The sequence below is a fragment of the Anser anser genome (assembly GCF_964211835.1).
Source record: "Anser anser genome assembly, chromosome: Z".
Lineage (NCBI taxonomy): Eukaryota > Metazoa > Chordata > Aves > Anseriformes > Anatidae > Anser > Anser anser.
This window is the reverse complement of record NC_139723.1, coordinates 51,366,441-51,387,201: the sequence shown is the minus strand read 5'-3', so window position 1 is coordinate 51,387,201 and position 20,761 is coordinate 51,366,441. Positions and strand designations below refer to the sequence as shown.

Genomic DNA, 20,761 nt, shown 5'->3' with positions numbered 1-20,761 from the left:
CCACTTCAGGGCTAACCAAAAGTTAAAGCATACTATTGAAGGCATTATCCAAAAGCCATTTGAACACTGACTGGCACGGGGCATCAACCACCTCTCTAGGAAGCTTGTTCCAGTGTTTGACCACCCACCGTCACGGTAAAGAAATTTTTCCTAATGTCTTATCAAATACACCGAATAAAAATCTGCTTCGTTCTCGCTGATCCCCATGAAACTGTGAAAACTGCTCATCTCTTGAGCAAGGCATTACAATGGCCTCAGCTGTGAGCTTCTGGCCTTTACGGCCTATGGGCTCAGTATTACTTCCTTGTGCATAAACGTACCCAAGATGCACCACCAAGGAAGGAAGGAAGCCTTGTTTGCAGTTGCTCTTGCCCATGTACATTCTTAATTTCAGAGATTTTAGTCAGAAGACACATAAATTGTTGGGATGGGAAAAAAGAAAACAGCTACAAACTCACTGTCTGAAACACCTCAGTGTTGCTGCTGCTACAAAAAGCCAGTTTGCGTGACTGCTCTCTAGTACAGAAGTCACAAAAACATTGCACAAGATTTTATCTGTAGCTGCTACTAACACACTGTTGCTCCCCCAACTCCACCTCCTCACTGCTCCACAAGGGAAGGATTTCATCCTAAATCTCAACATAATTATGATGTCATCCTAATATAAACCTAACCAAAATTTTAAAGTATTCACCACAAACCAGTAGGCAGGTGAACTACTACCTACAGCACAAAACCCATGATCTTCTAGTTGCCTGTAATCAATTAAAAAAAAAAAAAAAAAAAGATTCCTAAAGCACACAGTTATTTTTTCTTTAATATATACTACTTGCAGTCAGAGGCCAGGTATTCACAGGAAACAAAAAACATCCATGCTCAAAGTTCTTTGCTGTTACTTCTTAATCCAGAACTGTGAACATGGCAGCAATCCAAAATCCAGTTTAATTTTTCTTAAGCCATAACAAAGGTATTATCTACATCTTTAATATTTAGCTATCCTGGCAGTTCATCTAGCTCCTTTGGGGACTCAATCGTCTCTGCGGGTCCCTTCCAACTCAGGATATTCTATGATTACTGAAAGACTACTGAGAGGCTCAAAGATGGGCCTATGTGGTACTTGGTCAGAACCAGAGGATCCCTTTCAACCCAGATCTGAGTGCTATAAATTTAGGTCCTTGATACCGTGGCCCCCTAACAGGGTAATCAAATCACTGTTGTTCCTCTCTTTAACACGTTCCAAAGTCAAATCTAAATAACAATCAAAAAAAGGAACAGTAAATACAGGATGAAGAATGGAAGGAGCAGTGGTGTTTGTATCTTATCAGTAAGACTTTGATAAAAAAAACACTTAAAACATACAGCTTAATAGTCTGGTAACATTTGTATTAGTTTTCTTTTTGGAGTACATGCATTTGTTACTCATGATGAATAAAAATAATGCATACCAGGCTGATGTGAACTCTGTGTGGGCATCTTTCACTTTTTACTGTCTTCATAATTTAACAACTTCAAAGCAAACTAAGGCAAGAGTCAAAGATTATTTTTTCTACCTAATCATAATTTTTACTTTTAATCTGCAAGTATGGGAGAACAGATCTCATGCCAGAAGGCCTAAAGTTCATTACTACTTTCAAGAAAAGAGCTTGCGTACACTCACAAGAATTACACTTAACAAAATTACTAATGCATCCTGCTATTTTCAGTTGTCTCTTGTATGTGTAAAGCTCTCACCCTGCGTCTTTTCCAGAATTTGCATGTTTACAGAGGAAGTATCACTTTGTACTAAATAAAACACTTACCAAAGGCAGTAACACCTATTCAAAAGCCGGTTTGTAGGCAAAGTTTAAAGCTCTCCTCCTGGAGAGGCAATCCGCTTACTTAAGCCAAAATGGGAAGTCTCTCTGACACGTTTACTCTTATGACAAAACCAAGAACCATAACATTCAATAGGCACTATGTGGAAAAAATCATTACTGTTTTAAAACTGCTCTAAAACACTTTTATTTCTAATTTTCCATATGCAACTTATAGCAGTCAAAAACATCTGCAGCCGTAAGGAGCAATGCAGCTTGCTAGCCAAACAAACTCCTTCCCCCATCCTCTTTTACATACCCGCAGGAGCACAGCTGACAAACGCATTTCTTCAAGGATGCAACCTTGTGCAAAGGCACAGGAGACGTGGGAGGCATGTTTGCTAAGAAAAACGGTTACAGATCAGGTAATGCTCTATAGTGGAAAAATCTCCTTAGCAGCAGCAGTCCCTGGAGACAGTGGTGTCAGAAAAGAATCTGGGAACCTCCAGAAGCATCATTACAGCACACAACAATGGTACTGACTGTACTGAAAGAGCACATCCCAGCTCATCAGCTCCTTTCCTGGCCTGGCGGTGTCCTGACCAGAGCTCTGTGGGTCCTGCTTTCAAGGCCCTCCTGATCAGGGCACCACTCCTTGGGACAGTCACCTGGGAAGCCTTTGTGAAGTCACCAGCGCCAGGCTGTAGAGCACACAGTTCTGCAAGCAACACGGCTCTGTTTATTCCAGACAGCCCACAGATATTGTCTGAGCTTCCAATTCTGTCTCTGTTTGACCATGACTAGATCAACATGGAAATGGAGTATTACAAAGCATTCCCCTCTTAGCAGTTCTGCTGCTAGTGCTTTGGTGCAAGAACAAAGTATCTTCAATGAGTTAGCAGTCAGCAGCCACCTTTTAACTTCCACACCTGGCCACATAAATCTCTTTTCATTAAACCTGTCAAATTCTGCTTTAAAAGGAAAATGTCATATATAAGTTGAGATTCTTCTTAAAACCTTTCTCCAACTGTTTTGGAAGAAAAGATGAGAAAGATACACCAGAACTGAAAAACAAAATTGCTTTGCAATGCTTCAAAATACTGTAAACACATAAGGTTAGGGGTCAGTACTCCTGTAGTACATAGTTTATCTGGCAGAATTTGAACTTTTACAATTTTTTCCCCTATTTTACATATTGTCAGTTAGCTACATCACAATGTCATAAACATGTACGTATACATAATAATATACATACTTATAAAAATTTATTAGATAATATCTACTGTTCAGAAATAAAGTAGCATTAACACTACCACAAACCATAATTTTTTAAAACTTCATTTAAAAAATTTTATTCAGTAAACTGTCTAAAAGAATATGCACTTCGGTGTCAGTTTTTTTTAATAAAGTGGGGTCTTTATCAACCGGGAAAACTGATGGTAATACTTGACTAGAAGTCTCAAAAGGAGAGGAGAATCATACGAAGACAGAGCACAAAACACATGTTTTTTGGAAAAGGCAAGACAGATTTTAATAAGTTCATTATTTCTCATTTGAGTTTTTGTTTTTCCATTTTCTAAAATTACATCATACCCACATCATCTGCTATTTTTTAAACTGTGTTTACAAAATATATCATTTTGTACACAGCTGATGGGCTGCTGGCAGAATACTGAAGTGGATTACATAGAATTGGAGGAACGAGGAAAGGCAACTGACGCTTGAACAAGCGGTCTGGAATATAGGCTCAGCAAGAAATAAAAGGAACACAGCTTCTCATCTGGGTAGTGTTTGGAGAAGATACTACACTCACAAGTGCACCATAATTATAACACTATGGTTATGCTTATGCTCTACAAATTCTATCCTGATGATGGTTCCTTTGAGCCCAGCTTCTCATTCAACTGCTCTTCATCTGGAATAAAAAACATATTAGTTAACGTCGTGTAATATTCAATTAACTGACAGAAATACTGTTCCAGAAATATCCAGCGTATATTAAAAGAAAACATATAAAATGTTACTTCTAATTTTTTTAGCTGTTTCCAGTCTGATAAAATTATCTGCTACCAATACAGCCACAAATTTAAGCAAAAGCTAAGTTACTTTATTGCACCTGTACAGCAGAATTAAGAGGAAAATAGATAGCACGAGTGTTCATGTTCCATTTCAAGAGAATGCTTGGAAGCCTTGCTCAGGTTGCCTCCTATACTGGCAGTAGCTTAGTCCAAAATATCTTCTATTCTACCCTTTGATAAGGAAAATAAGAAAAAGGCACAGTCATTCTCACAATCAACTTCCATCACAGCCTCACCTGCTCTTTTCACAAAATAATACACTAAAACAACACTAATTAAGTGTTAAGTTCTGTATTACAGCACTGGGGGAAAAGACTATGCGCCTTAGAAAGTCAAAGTTATTTTTCAGAGCTGTAACTAGCTGACTCACAGCAGCAGAATTTTATTTCTCTTACTTCAAGTGAGGTTACTGTAAAGCAGAACTAAGCAATCCGACCTAAACCACTTACAAGTAAATTTACAAATAACATGAGTCATGCATACAGTAAGCTTTCCTCCTCAAGCACTACTTGAAAAAGCATCACAAGCTTTGTTTGATAATTTAAACTGCTAATCCATAGCAAAACACAAATCTCACTCATCCTTGAGACTGACCTGTTCTGCTAAACTCCTAGCATGCCACTAAAAATATATGTTTTGGTGAAACAATCTTCTATATAGCTATTACTGGCTCATCTTCATTTATGTATATCAAAAGTCAACCTTGGATCTAATAAAGCACTGCAACAATGGTTAACCAAAGGGGACACTATACTGGAAGCACAGGGGACAGGCTGGAATTCAGGAGAGAACCATAGAATGGTTTGAGTTAGAAGGGACCTTAAAGATGACCTGATTCCACCCCCCCCACCGTAAGCAGGGACACCTCCCACTAGACCAGGTTGCTCAAAGCCCCATCCAGCCTGGCCTTGAACACTTCCAGGGATGGGAATATTTCATAGTAAAACGTGTACCAGTAAGTATTATAGACTGAACACCTGACTGAAACCAAAAAAGTTCCAGTTACCTACAGTGCATTTCTAAATAGCCAGATTTGCTCAGAGTAAACATTATTTCATATCAACCTCATCAATTCTCAAAATTTAACTTCAGATTCAGCTGCAGATTTCCTTAGAAAGTCAAAGAATAACTTTTCTCCTACTTGCAAGATGCTGATAAAACTAGAGAAAGGAAGCCTGTTTGCTTTGCTTTTGTCTCACCTTCCATAGGGAATAAGCATACAAATAATCTTTCATCCCACACTTCCCTATCAAGGTTCAGCTGTTCAGAGTAGGACACCTACTGCAGTGTATCTGGAGTCAAAATGGACAACACCTTGCTACTTTAGCACAAATACATGGACACTTACCCTTCAATTTATGCATTAAGTCTAATGGGATTTTGTGTATCCTTGATGCCATTTCCTCCAGATCTTGAGAGAACACCAGCAAAGGTGACAGGGAATGATTTCCTTTGGGAAAAGATAACGGTGATGGTGTCCTGGTAAATTCTTCATCCAACCTGAACAGATCCAGAGTGCTGCAAAAATCATCTCTTTCTTTTTCTGGTCTAAGATTTAGGTCTGATACATAACTTACAGATTCATCTCCAGTATCTGTCTGATGCAGTTTCTCTCTATTTCCAGATGCGGTCTTTTTCAGCATTTCGTATCTGCTGAACTGAGACTGTACATCTAGATTTGATTTTTGAGCACAGTCTTTAATTTTTGTACTACCTGGTACATCCTTGCTGTTCAATACATCAAAATCAGACTCCGAGCTTGTAGATTTATTAGCATCTATGCTATCAAAATCTTTTGGAAGAGTCTCATGCAGTATTCCTGCCTCAGCTACTTCACAGTTGTCAGAACTTAAAACTGAAGGTGCATCCCACTGCAGAATTCTATCCACTAGAGAATCCCAAAGTTGGTTTGAGGGTACAGTATTTATTTTACTATTGCTTTCTGAAAAAACATCCAGAGTATTTATGCTGTTCTCTACGTCTAGACAAGTAGATTCTTCTGTCTTTTGTACAAAACTTCTGCTCAAAACAGTGTGCTCTAATTCCTGTTCTTTATCACTCTCATTCTCTTGCACTCCAGATGTTTCCCAAACTGGACATCCACTGATATTATTTATCCTCATCTGGTTCTGAGCTGTAAATTCTGTACAACTTAGTTGGGACTTTGTTTCTAACAAGGGAGAATCAAAGTCAGGTACAGGAGATGAAGAGGTAGACCAGACTAAAGTAGGATCTGCTTTATTCCACACTGTAGGACTAGCATCCATTGGAGCTTCTTCTGTCATGACTTCAGCTGGGGCCAGCTCTGTGTCTGATGAGTTGTCAGTCTGAATAGCTTTTCTCCACGAGCTTCTGATTTCAGTAACTAAATGAAACAAACCCAGGTAAAATCTTAGTTCTTTCATACTCTCCATCAGTGTATTTCTCTTCTGTCACTTTAGTTACATAAGCAATCCACAAAAGAGGATGTAATAACTGCTTTATACTGCTTACGCTAGTTTTCCCAGCCATTTGCCCCACAACAGAAAGGGGACTCCACACACAGGGCACATCCACGTTAAAGCAAATTTACAGTGTGTTCATCAGTCATAGTACACTGTGTTACACAAAAAGGAGCCAGTTAAGATAACTTGCAGCTTCACTAAGTGAATTACTCTTTTCTTCTTGTGTGGTATCTACAATGTCAATGAATTAATCACATTTCTAATCAGTGACAGAGTATTATAAAAGCAAGGTTTAGACTTACGCAGATTTTCAGGAGTTCTGGGAATTTGTTGCCTTGTCAAAAATGGGTTAAAAGTCAGTGAGCTAATGAGATCTTCTAATGTTATTCCTTCTCCTCCACCACTCTGAGGTGACTCAGATGTCACGGTTTTTGCAACCTGTAGGATGTTAGAAAAGTGCAAATTCCGAGAAAACAAAATTGTAACTTCTTTGTTTCTGCCAGCCTATGGACCCAAGCAAATCCCATTCTTCAAATCATCTGAAGAATCTGGAACCTCTTGACTCATCTGCAATTTACTGTTTGGGCTTAAAAATGAGCACAGTGACCTACAAACATAAAATTAAGATACAGGAGTGAAATCAGAATTTGATTTGAAGCTCCCTAGTCGTCTATGAATCCATCTTAAAAATAAGAAAATGGGCTCAGAAGATACTTGAGACACTGGTCAAGAATAGTACAAGAATGAAGATTAGAGCTACATTTCCAACAATAGAACATCTTCCTGACGCAGCTGGTCAGTGAACCTACCAGGGGTGGTGCCCCGCTAGACCTTCTCTTCATAGAGAAGGACTGGTGGGAGATGTGGTGGTCGGAAACTGTCTTGGGCAGAGTGACCACGAAATGGTAGAGTTCTCTATTCTTGGCGAGGCCAGGAAGGGGACCAGTAAAACTGCTGTATTGGACTTCCGGAGGGCTGACTTTGAGCTGCTCAGGACGCTGGTTGGCAGAGTCCCTTGGGAGGCGGTTCTGAAGGGCAGAGGAGTCCGGAAAGGCTGGGCGCTCCTCAAGAAGGAAATCGTGATTGCACAGGAGCGGTCCGTCCCCACGTGCCCAAAGACGAGCCGGCGTGGAAAAAGACCGGCCTGGCTCAACAGAGAGTTGCGGCTTGTGCTTACCAGAAAAAAGAGGGTTTATAATCTTTGGAAAAAAGGGCAGGCCACTGAGGAGGACTACAAGGATGTAGCGAGGCTGTGCAGGGAGAAAATTAGAAAGGCCAAAGCTCATCTGGAGCTCAACCTGGCTACTGCCGTTAAAGACAACAAAAAATCCTTTTACAAATATATCAACGCGAAACGGAGGACTAAGGAGAATCTCCATCCTTTACTGGATGCGAGGGGAAACCTAGTTACTAAGGATGAGGAAAAGGCTGAGGTGCTTAATGCCGCCTTTGCCTCAGTCTTTAGCGGCAATACTGGTTGTTCTCTGGATACCCAGTGCCTTGAGCTGGTGGAAGGGGATGGGGAGCAGGATGTGGCCTTCGCTATCCATGAGGAAATGGTTGGCGACCTGCTACGGAGCTTGGATGTGCGCAAGTCGATGGGGCCGGATGGGATGCACCCGAGGGTACTGAAAGAACTGGCGGAGGAGCTGGCTGAGCCGCTTTCCATCATTTATCGGCAGTCCTGGCTATCGGGGGAGGTCCCAGCTGACTGGCGGCTAGCCAATGTGACGCCCATCTATAAGAAGGGCTGCAGGGCAGACCCGGGGAACTACAGGCCTGTCAGTTTGACCTCAGTGCCAGGGAAGCTCATGGAGCAGATTATCTTGAATGTCATCACGCGGCACTTGCAGGGCAACCAGGCGATCAGGCCCAGTCAGCATGGGTTTATGAAAGGCAGGTCCTGCTTGATGAACCTGATCTCCTTCTATGACCAAGTGACGCGCTTGGTGGATGAGGGAAAGGCTGTGGATGTGGTTTACCTTGACCTCAGCAAGGCTTTTGACACCGTTCCCCACAACATTCTCCTCAAGAAACTGGCTGCTCGGGGCTTGGACTGGCGTACGCTTCGCTGGGTTAGAAACTGGCTGGATGGCCGGGCCCAGAGAGTTGTGGTGAATGGAGTCAAATCTGGTTGGAGGCCGGTCACTAGTGGAGTCCCCCAGGGCTTGGTACTGGGGCCGGTCCTCTTTAATATCTTTATCGATGATCTGGATGAGGGCGTCCAGTGCACCCTCAGTAAGTTTGCAGATGACACCAAGCTAAGTGCGTGTGTCGATCTGCTCGAGGGCAGGAAGGCTCTGCAGGAGGATCTGGATAGGCTGGAGCGATGGGCTGAGGTCAACTGTATGAAGTTCAACAAGGCCAAGTGCCGGGTCCTGCATCTGGGGCGCAACAACCCCAAGCAGAGCTACAGGCTGGGAGATGAGTGGCTGGAAAGCTGCCTGGCAGAGAAGGACCTGGGTGTACTGGTTGATAGTCGGCTGAATATGAGCCAGCAGTGTGCCCAGGTGGCCAAGAAGGCCAACAGCATCCTGGCTTGTATAAGAAACAGTGTGGCCAGCAGGTCTAGGGAAGTGATTGTGCCCCTGTACTCGGCTCTGGTGAGGCCGCACCTCGAGTACTGTGTTCAGTTTTGGGCCCCTCGCTACAGGAAGGACATGGAGGTGCTCGAGCGAGTCCAGAGAAGGGTGACCAAGCTGGTGAGGGGTCTGGAGAACAAGTCTTACGAGGAGCGGCTGAGGGAGCTGGGGCTGTTCAGCCTGGAGAAGAGGAGGCTCAGGGGCGACCTTATCGCTCTCTACAGGTACCTTAAAGGAGGCTGTAGAGAGGTGGGGGTTGGTCTGTTCTCCCAAGTGCCTGGTGACAGGACGAGGGGGAATGGGCGAAAGTTGCGCCAGGGGAGTTTTAGGTTGGATGTTAGGAAGTACTTCTTTACCGAAAGGGTTATTAAGCATTGGAACGGGCTGCCCAGGGAGGTGGTGGAGTCACCATCCCTGGAGGTCTTTAAAAGACGTTTAGATGTAGAGCTTAGCGATATGGTTTAGTGGAGTACTTAGTGTTAGGTCGAAAGTTGGACTCGATGATCTTGAGGTCTCTTCCAACCTAGAAATCTGTGATACTGTGATACTGTGATATCTCAGCAGATGACAACCAACTGCCCCCTTTCAGTGAAAGATGTAATTTACTTTCCAAATCAAGCTACAGCAAATTTAATAAGTTTTCTAAAGGAATACCTCATTTAAATCTTAACTAAAATACTGGAAACAAAAAAGTTAAATCCTTGCCTAGAAACCCCAAGCCTGTTAAATATTTAGCTCACAGAATTTCAGAAACAAAAAAGGACTGCTAAATTCTAAATATATGCAGTCATTTGTAGATTAAAATACGAAAGGTGGTAAAAATCATACCATGATTCTACTGAAAGCACTACTCACTTCATGATGGCTGTACTGGGTCTGGCTGGGATGGAGTTAACTTTCCCTGCAGCAGCCAATACAGTGCTGGCACAGCATCAGGAATCCCTCTAACCCCCCCCAGAGCCAGCAGGCTGGGGGTGGGCAAAAGGTGAGGAAGGAACATCACCAGGGCAGCTGACCTAAAGCAGCCAAAGGAGTATTCCATACCATATGTCACATACAGCAATAAAAGTTGGAAAAAGGAAGAAGAGGGGAGGGGGTGGGCTCTCATTGTAAAAACATCTGTTTTTACACGTGTGCTACGTGCATTGAGGCCCTGCTTTAAGAACGTGGTCAAGCATCGCTAGTTTGTGGAAAGTAGAGAGTAATTTCTTTCCTCTGCACTTCCACACAGCCTTTGCCTGTTATTTTTTTTCCCCTTTTGCCCTTTCCCTTTTTTCCCTTTAGTTAAATTATTTTATTAGTAATATTTTTCCTTCAATTAAATTACCCTTATCTCAACTCATGACTTGTTTCTTCCCTTTTCTTCTTCCCCTCCTCTTCTGAGTTGTGGTGGAGATCAGCTGCCTAGCAAGGTAAAACCACCACAATGGCTTAAAAGTATAACTGCCCAAGCTCTACGCTTTCAAGTTTAGTTAACTGGGTGGTCACTCCTCAAATTTGGTGATTACTACTTAACGGAAAAAATCTGTTCATATAAACAGATTAGAAGAGGTATTTATGATAACGTTGGCAATTTGTTCTCTGAACTTAACGACCATTTATGTAAAAAAATTTTTTTGAAAATAACAACATTTCCTAACCTCTTCTGCCAGTTCCTCTCTGGCTTTCTTAAGAGGGTCTTCCTTTTGGACAGCAGACCCTGTCTGGATAACTGTATTCTCCAATGATTCTGAAATGGTGAGGTCCTCCTCCGTCTCCTCTGAGATCTTTGGAGTGACAGGTTTTTCTTTCCCATTGTAAGTTTCAATCTGGAAGTCCTAGAGGAATACACAGGAATTATTAGAAGTTTTAAATTCAAGTGTCCGAAAACTAGCATGAAGGAGCTGCTGCGCAAATTCTGAGAGCAATGGCTTCTGTGTTTATGTCAATGAAAATATCTCAAAGTCTTAAATTCTAACTAATCACAAACCATTTTGACGCTCGTATTTTTAAAGAAGTAGGACATAAATAGCGGCTACAATAAACTATTGTACAGAACACATGATTTATCACCTGCAACTACCTTTAAACACACTGCAGTGAACAATTGTACAATGGTCAACTGCACATCCAAGTTGCCTTTAGGCCCCATTATATCCTTTAATTTCACACACAGCTTACAGGAACCAGTGTGACCATTGTTCATATCAAAAAAACTGTTTCAGCTGGCAGGGAATCTGTGACAAACAGTATGTTGTGCTAGAAGTCGGCAGCAAGTGCCTATATTTCTTCTTGTCCTTTCCTAGTGCTTACAGAAGTTTGTGGCAGTTAGCTTTCACTGTCTACGACTCATTCAGAAACGTAGTCATATGATTTAAAAAAAAAAAAAAAGAAAAGCATGCTAGGTCTAGGCTTCAATCAATGCAAAAAAGCAAGTACTACAGAATTTTAACTTCTTTGACATTCAGGACAATACTGAAGAATAACCTTTTCAATTAACGTGTCACTGCTTTCAGATGCTTCTGACAAGTTCAAAGATTCTGAGGAGATCCTAAAAAGAAAAAAGCCATTTTAGAAAAAAAATAAATAAGTGGCATGTAAGCTTTAGTAAAATGCCATCATATACTTGTGCACCCCGTATCTGTCCGTTACGATTTCTCTCAGTTCGTCCCGGTCATCAGAAGGCAACTTTACTATAGGGAGAACATGTGACAATTAGAGCAGATTCAGCCCTATTTGTGTATCAGTCTCCCAAACTTTATAATTATGAAATTCTTTTACTTGATTACCACATAGAAAAATAAGGTTTTGCAGTATTTTTTGCAAACAAGTCTTCTACATTCTGCTATCAAACATAACTGCAAAGTCTTCTGCAGACTTGGTAACATACTTTTCCCTAGATATTCTTCCTCCAAATCCCTCTGATATCCACAGATCTGTCTGAAAGCAAACTCATAAATATTTAAACACACATCATCTGGTTACCAAATACTCAAGTCTTATCAGTTCTGATGACTGTAGTGTTAACGGCAACACTCTACCATCTGAGGTACAGCCCTCATTAGTTAAGAATATTATCAAAATTAGTTAAGAATAATGGCAACTTTAACTTACTGGTAGCTGTCTTTACAATCACAAATACACAAAAAAAATGCTGTGTCGAGTCAGCGAGAGAAATACAGGATTTGACTGTTAACTACTTGGACAACTTTTGAGATTCATATGCAAATACAGCTGCTGATGACTAAGTATAGGACAGCCTCCTTTGCTAACTCCCTCTTTCTTCTATTAGGCAACTTGCAACTATCTGTAGGATTTCTATCCTGAAAGAGCATTATTCAAAAGGGCATTAAACTTTCCTGCACTTACAAAATGACAGGTCAAAACCTTTCATAATACTGTATATAATACTATAGTCTTCTGTTTTAATCTTTTGTTGGAACTGTAATAACAGAAGTGACAAAGTGATTTTAGAAGACTTGTGAGAAAAGCCCCATTCACAAAGTATTAGCACGATAGTTTTGCTCAAGTCTGAGATTTCCGTTTGGTTTTGTTTGGAGTTTTCTTCTTTTTTTCTTTTGTTGTTGTTTTACTTTTTTCTTTAAACACAAAACCAGGGAACGTGTGAATATCTGTTCTCTTGGTCTCAGGCAATAACAACTATGTATTGGCTACCTCATCCCAGCCTGAGAAAGACAGTTCTCCATTTTTCCCCCTCTGCCTTTTGAAACTTGAATGAACGTTGTTAAAAAGTTGCAGCTAAAAACTTGCAACTCCACTGCTGCACATTCTACCTGGCAGCAGCCAGTTGGTCCCTCTGTCTTCAGATGGAGAAAGCCACAGTTACATTAGGACCATCTTGCCCAATTAGGTAGTTGTGACATGTAAGGAGTGGGCTAATGAAATATATTCCTTTGATGCTTACAAATAAGCTTCTCTGTTTCCACTGCCTTTTTTTTTCCCCAATCAATTTCTCATTGAAGTCATACCATCTTGTTGCTTGTAGTGTTGAATTATCCATCATACTTCCTGATGTCTCATCATCTTTCTTGTAATTTATATCATAAATGGAGTCACAAATATCTAGAAAATAAGTCAGAGTTTTAGTATTGCTTCTTTTGTTTTGCTATCATTCAGGCTTCCCAGGTGATAAAAGTGACTCAGACCACCTCTGTACAATATTCAGAAGATGGAACTCATTAACACTTCAAGCAAATTCATAACCAGTGCAAGTGGATCTTAATATTTTTGCTTGGGAACCACCTGCAGCCACAGATGCCACTAACAGCCACCACCTATTTGTGTTGTTTCAGAATGCATGTTCCAGAGATAGAATCCTATCTGCTCCCCTACACATATTAATGAAGATGAAAGAACGTTAGGCAATTGTGACGAGCATTCATTCAGAACCAGGTTATCAAAGACTGTCAAAGAGACTTGCAGACAAAAGTAGGAAGTCTTCCAGACTCAAAGGAACTTCTATCAGTTGTGGTGGGAAGAGGGAAAAGAAGCTCCTCTGGTCCACATACCTGGAATTGATGTTGCAAGTTGACATGAGACTGTATCCTCATAAGCTTCTTCTGCAGTATGAAAAGAAGAGAGTGACATACCTTGTAATAAATCAAGATCCTATCAAAAGAAAAAAAAATACAAGCAAGGTGAGTAAAAGTGTGCAATATCAGCAATTAACACACATTTACTTTTCATATTTGCTTTTCTTCAAAGCAGCACCCAGACTCAACATTAAACTTTTGCTGTCTCTGCGGTGTGCCTAGGCAAGGGTATAGTCTTGAATCTCTGTAGAAATACGAGTGTCTGAATGAAACCGTTGGTCATATAACACCTTAAAGGGGAAAACCACAACTCTGCAGATGTTCAGTGACAGCACATGAAAGCTCTATTTCCAGAGCAGAGGGAAAAAAAAGAGTATTAACCCTTATTTATGCTGATCTAATGTCTTGATAAAGTAGTTCCACTCACCATCTCAAATGAAGACACCAGCTGTCTTTAAGTTAAGCGCATCTTCTTTGCAAAAAGAAAAACTAGTTCATAAAGCAGTTTCTGCTACACTGTACTATCTAATTCACTAACCTTATATACAAAGCTTAACAGAGCTATATAGCATTCTATTGCAATAAAACACATCAACTTACATGTATACCCCTCCCATCTTCATTCTTTTTCTTCCCCAGAATCAGATAAACTGAACAGTACTTACTGGATCCTGACCTCTCTTTAAACAAGAAACACACCGGTCAAGAAAGCTTTTCCACTTCATTTCCAACTCCTTCTGTTTTCCAGAAATCGATTCTCTCAATGACATACGATGCTGCTCTTCTATTTTTTGCCTATAACATGAGCATGAAAAATGAACAGGAATACGTTTGTTGTTGGCGATAAAAATTCTGCTTAAAAATGGAGCATATCACATGTTCCCCTCATGCTGCAAAACCTTTGATATGCAGGAACTTATTCAAGCATTTGTTCTTGCACAAAAAAATAAATAAAATTCACAATCTAAAAATCAGCTGCTAGATTGTCCTTGTGCTTCTTTACAGTAGAATTAGAAAAACCATGCTAAAATACAAGCTTAAACTTTCCCTAAGCTAGTTTCAGATCAAGTTTTAAAATCACAGAGCTAATTATGTAATAGGAAAAAGCAGATCATCTAACAAACCAGACCTCCAAGAACAAACCCTAAAATATCCATGAAGCAAGGGCAAGAGAATGAAGTTACCTAGTGAAGAATTACAAAGATTACTTGAATGGACAATCAAGACAAAGGTGAATTTGTCAGAGGCAGAGGGGGAAAAAAACAGAACTAACGTTCTCACTATAAACAATAATTTTAGAAAAGATTCTAAGACATAATCTTCAAACTAAAGAACAAGACAAAAATTCCAGACAATTACCTCACTGCTTTCAAATTTGACAGTATTTTATTTTGGAATTCACTCGTATTCTTGATGTCTTGGAAATGTTTTGATTTAAATTGACAACATTCATCTCTTAAGATCCTCAGGGCTTCATTTAATAACTGAATGACTGTTAAAAAATTCAGTTTTTCACCTTCATATAAATTTCCTGTACACACCTTGAAGTATTCCAAGAGAAAAAACATATACGTGAACAATCACAACACATCAATATCAGAAAGTTATGTCTTCTCTATTCAGCACAAGCACACAACGTTCCAGTTTGCAGTTTGATTCCATTCCTGTTTGTTAGATTTAAGCTTCAGGTTGGTTTTCCTGATTAGCATCATCTGCTTGAAGACAGGCTAAAAAGCTGTACAAACTAAGAATGCTTCAACTAATGGGGTATTCTTTTTAAAGACTGCCTCAAAAGATGGTGCAGGCCTAAATAGCACATATACTGCACACTAGAAACAAAATCCATTAGGAATGATAGTTCAAATGGCCAAGTTTTATAATGTCTGACCAATGAAAATTCAAGTGGTAATCAGACAGATTTAACAATGCAGTTACCTAAAAGTTCATAACTTAAACACCACCAATACAGAACAGCAGCATAATCACAACAAACTTTTACATACACTTTTTTAGGACAAAAGGACAAAAATCACTTACTTCGTGCATTTCACTTTCAACTTTGTCAGCCAACAGCTGTGGAACACTGACATTAGTTCCAGCTAAAGTGTACTGATCAACATGCCCTTCAATTACAGAGTCTACGATTTCAGTTTCCTTTTTCAGAGATGTAAGAGTGTCCATTACAAATGTCCACATATTGCGGACCTTAATAGGCAAGAAGGACAAAAATACTACATTAAAATGTTTGCTGAAATACTATAATGACACAATGTCAAAACAGTGTAAGAGCAGATGAAAGGGCTAGCATAATCATAGGCAGACAATCAGAAATACCAGTATCTGAGAGCAAGTGTTGTAAAAATGTTAGAAATACAGTAATCTGCCACAGATTAAAAATACTCACCTTCTGAATTCTCTCTGTTTTGTCATTTCTGTTTTGGTCATTGAGTTTCATCCTACATGCACATGCAAGACAGAAGTGGACTACAATGAAATTATGGTTCATAACATTTCTTAGAGCTAAAAAATTAATTTTATATATGCTAACTTAGCTCCAAGGAAAAGTACTTACTTAAACAACTGTTGCTGGTGGTATGCATATTCAGATTTTATCTGTTTTATTTCTTTAATTAAAAACCTAAGGAAAAAAAATCAACAGTTATCACAGATTTTTTTTTAATTTAGTTTTTCTCTGCTACTCTCAGAATTCCTTACAATCATTATATGATTACACTTATTCTTTCCAAATCTGCATACTGGAGCAGTTTTGGAACAATGCAAACATGGATACACAAGTTCCTTACCATGACACTGTAGAGAAAATGTCACTGTACAGCCTGGAAAGCCACTAAGATATTTGTAAAGTTAGCTGTAACTTATTCTATTGCAATGGCATGGCTTTTATTAGACCCAAGTACATTAATGAAGTTACTAGTTACTACTATACTCAGCATCATTCCTATTCAGCACACCCACTGACTGCATTACCAAGTCATCTTCAGTGCAGTCAAAAAGTTGCCCAGATTGCTCACACGTGACTGTATTGCTTTTCCAGCTAATATCAGGGTATGCTGAAGTCATCAGTAAGAATTAGGATCTGAAAGCCTAAAATGTGTTTGATTTGCTTTAAGAAGCAAACTTTCCCAGATCAAATTTTCATCAGCTTTCCCTGATTGAGGGGTGTGTAGCAGACACACATCACGTGTCTTAGCGGCAATGCCTCTGATTTTTGATCCAAAGTCATGAAACAGACTGATCCCCTTTTACACAGCTAAGTTCCATGCACTGAAACTGCTCTTTTACCTACACTGCATCCCCTCCTCCTTTTCTGCTCTTTCCCAAATAGCTTGCAACCACCTGCTACAGTACCCCTGTCATGTGAAGTATCCTACCCAATTTCTGTAAATTCCAGTGATATATAACTACGTAACTGACCAAAGTTCCAGTTATTCTTGTTTCCCAAACTGCAAGTGATTTTCATAAACAAGAATAAAGGAAAAACATAATGTTGGTGAAATAATTAAGGGCTATGCAAATAAGACGTGTCCCACACTGATAAAGCAATGACCAAATATCTCATCCTGAGACAGTTTTATTCTACGATATGACCCTTAAAGTATTAAGAAATCATAGTGCTATACATGCAGAATTCCTGGATCATTTTTAGTGCCCAGGTAATCCTATCTTCCAGTATATAGCACCTCCTAACTGAAAAACTAATTTCTTCCAAACAGTAGAACAGTTGATTAAAGGAGGCAAAGGGGGAGAAAAATAGGACATTCAGCAAAACTCACATGGAAAAATCAGATGCATTCTACTCAAATCCTTTTAAAAACACATGCAAAAAAGTCAAGTTTTATGAAAATTTCGATTTCTTTAAATACATTACTTACTGTGATTTTTTGTTATATTCTCGAATTATAATATCCTCCTTTTGCAAAATTTGCAGGAGTTTATTACATGCCACACTACATCTTACTTCTGCCTTGTACATACACTCAGGCGTTAAGTTTACAGCTTCAGCAAAAGATGTATCGCTGCCTAAATGAAAGTTAGTAATTGAGTTATATCATTCACTTTTAGCAAATAGACAACTTCCTGTTCTACCTAGTTTTAATTAAGAGAATCACAAACAAGGTTGCCCATTTTACCTGGACTGAAGTAGAGTATTCAGGATACTATCTTTTTTGCCAGTTCTTTCTATTGCATACGTTCTCCCTCCTTTACTCTCACCCACTTTCCCCGTTCTTTATGTCACCAAAACAACATTAAATGCCTAGAACAGACAGTCCTGATCTTTCAGAATTGCTCATGTTGTGAAAAAGAGCACAGGCTGAAAAGAATACTTTTGAACTGAACCATTGCATGCGTGCACAGACAACCCACCTCCACATCACACAGACAAACTTAGGAACAAGATCTGCAAAACAACAGCAAGGAAAATAATCTGCATTGTTCTACCGGCAACAGCTTTATGCTAGTGCACAGCAACCCTGTTAAAAACTTTGAACTGAGCAACCAACACTGACCTAACTTAAAGCTCTTGGTATATGTTAAAGCACTTCACAGATTCACCATCAAACCAGACAAGTGAAATAATGTTATTATTCTGTTACAGCTTACCTACAGAGTTCTTTCTCAGGTTCTCAATCATTACATATCTTGCAAACCGATACATTAGGTGAATAAATTTATGACCAGCAGGAGAAAGAAATGAAGAAGTCGCAATTTGAGGAAGACAGCTTTTGCTTTCATTCTTGAACAAGTGAAATAGATTTTAAACACAAAATTAGACTAAGGAATAAAACCTAAACAACAGCCATTAAACACTGCTGAGTACAAAAACACTGCAGCCTACTTGTTAGCAAGTCCAATGCAAAGCTAATTTACCTTGCCACCATCGTTGATGCTTTTTCTAGTCCAAGGAAGAGACTGACACTTTTTGAACATTCTACCACCACCCCTAGTTCCGTATATAAAAAACAGCTCTGAGGCAAAGACTGAAATCAGTGTTAGGTAAATATTAAAAACTTCTGCTCTCCTCACTCCTAAATGTAACCCCTTCCTGTTCATATTTTCTACTGAGGTCATTAATCAGTGTATTTTGTCACACTTCTATCTTTCTCAAAGATTTTGTATGGCTGGCTTTCACCTCGGCAAAAATAAAAGTGCTCCAGTACCTTAAAGATCTAGAAATCAGATCTTTATTAAAACAAATGCAGCATGAGAAGGCATAGTAATCAATGATTCCTGAAGCAAGCCATTTTGTCTCTTTCCATTTAGAAAGCCTGCCTTAAACTTTATTCTCTTTTCCCCATGAAGAAAGATTAACATTAAAAGTTTTTCATGTATCTGAAACCACTTTTACAATAACAAATACTCTCTCATTTAATTTAAGCAATTATCTCCCACGTTGAAGCAAATTATTCTCAACGATGGAAGGAATCTCACACAGACTTTATATGATACTGGTAGGTCCCTTCCAAATCAGTATACTCTACAATTCTATGACTTCTGTGTAATAAAATATTGTCATCCAAAAGCAATACACAACAGTTTTCTGATCCAAGATTAAGACTTTGCCACCTATGCGCTGCCATACAATTTTTTTAAGAAGTCTATCATCAGCTGTGTGAAATAAGGCATAAGATAAAACCTATTTGTCTAGTAAAGCAACTTTATTTAAAACTCAAATATGTCCTCTCAAAACAAAAGAATGAGGTCACAGAAACCAGCAGCATGTCATTTCCCACTCTTGTAATACTTACTGTGATATCTTTTAGCCATGAACAACATTGCTTCCTAAATTCACTATCTCTGGTTATTTGTTCCGGTAACATACAGTCCCTTTTCCATGCAAAAACAGCAGAGCGGAGGAGAGGAAAAAAAAAAGCAACTTCAAAACATACCCAAATACTCAGTTACATAATTAACCACTACAACATCTGAACTAAGACAAAGTTTTCTTAGTGATGTCCCCTGGAGAACTCAGAGAATATGGTAATATTGCCTACGAGAAGAATAGCTACAAGTCTGTTAAATAGCTAGGTCTTCTTGCCATAAAAAGTTAATTACAGACTATTTCAGAGACAAATTTGTCTGCAGTTCTTTTTAACTCAGGAAAAGAAAGTGAAAAAGCAGCCTGAGAACTTATAATTCTCTTAACAATGGTTCTCCTCCAGCCATTTCTTTAAAGTGTACGGTAAAATAGTTCAGCTATATGAGAATACATTAAGATAGGGTTCTCACAATGTTGAAGATTTTAGCAGGTATTCATAAAAGGGAGAAGTTACTTGATGTTTGGTAAGGGAAATGAATGGAAGAGATAAATTATTTTTCAGATAGGAAAAATTTTACCAAACTTGTCAAGTTACAGCTACTGTCAGAACTTTTTAACTAGGGCAAGTTTTCTTATGCATTACAGACTTGTGATAAAAGGGAAATGAGTTCTGTGACAGTTCTTTACCTACAGTACTCCTCGGGAGACCGTTTTTTTACTTCAGCACCCGTGCAAACCACATGGTTCGTGATGTGCACAGCACGAACTGAGCAACCCAAAGGCTCACCTGAAAACTTCTTCTGCACGCATCTCATCCAACTTGGTAAACAAGAACTGGGCAACAACGTGGAAAGCACCTACGTTTGGTGTATCAAACATGGACCTAGCGAACAAACACACAGCTGCGTCAGGAACGGTTAGGCTAAGGAGTTTACAGAGCGTTTTTACCGGTCGCTCAGGACTAATGCGGGATACCATTTTACAACGCCATTCAGACACGTCCCCCTCACCACGCACCACAGAAGGCCCCCCCACACAAACACACACCCCCCGCCATCTTCCCCCCCTTCCCCGGCCGCCCCCGGGGCTCACACGCCCAGATCGAGCTCCCTGCCGAAGAACTCCGCGGCAGCATCCGGGTCGAAGCCGAGCGCCAGCAGGCAGAGCCAGAGGTGGGTTCGCTCCCAGTTGCTGCCCACGGCACCGGCTGGAACATTCGCCGCCGCCGCCAGGCGCGGAGCTGCCGCCGCCATCTCCCCCTGCCCCTGCCCCTGCCCCTGCTCCTATCCCTGCCTCCGCCGTCCCGCCGCCATTTTCCCCGTCCCGCCAAAACCGCGCTCCCGCCGGGCGCCGCCGCGCCACGCCGCGCAGCGCCGCGAGACGCCGCGCCGTGCCCTGATTGGCCGCGCTCGGCGCGCTGCCCGCTGGGAAGTGTAGTCCGGGAGGCGGTGCTCCCTGTCCCGGGCACCGCCGCCATCTTGCGGCCTCCGCCTGGGCGGGTCCGGTCAGGCGCCTCCGCCCTTATTCCGTGCTAATCCCCTCACAGAGCCGAG

At 40.4% G+C, this 20,761-nt stretch overlaps 1 protein-coding gene across 2 annotated transcripts; it reads right to left on the bottom strand.

Moving 5' to 3' along the window:
- Nucleotides 1-1,976: 1,976 nt before the first annotated feature.
- Nucleotides 1,977-20,621, bottom strand: HAUS6 (HAUS augmin like complex subunit 6). Of its 2 annotated transcripts, XR_014576601.1 has the most exons (18): nucleotides 20,301-20,621; nucleotides 19,996-20,091; nucleotides 19,198-19,276; nucleotides 18,053-18,185; nucleotides 17,323-17,470; nucleotides 16,002-16,067; nucleotides 15,834-15,885; nucleotides 15,467-15,634; nucleotides 14,789-14,970; nucleotides 14,095-14,224; nucleotides 13,406-13,505; nucleotides 12,866-12,959; nucleotides 11,364-11,427; nucleotides 10,538-10,714; nucleotides 6,618-6,753; nucleotides 5,220-6,236; nucleotides 3,910-4,042; nucleotides 1,977-3,708 (listed from the first exon to the last, which is right to left on the bottom strand). XR_014576601.1 is itself a non-coding variant. In XM_083817105.1 (17 exons), exons 1-17 carry the CDS (start codon nucleotides 20,459-20,461, stop codon nucleotides 3,656-3,658), a joined length of 2,856 nt encoding a protein of 951 aa, XP_083673231.1. In that variant the 5' UTR covers nucleotides 20,462-20,621; the 3' UTR covers nucleotides 1,977-3,655. The 2 variants fall into 2 exon arrangements, 1 of the variants encoding a protein (XP_083673231.1); XM_083817105.1 differs by lacking the exon at nucleotides 3,910-4,042.
- Nucleotides 20,622-20,761: the final 140 nt, after the last annotated feature.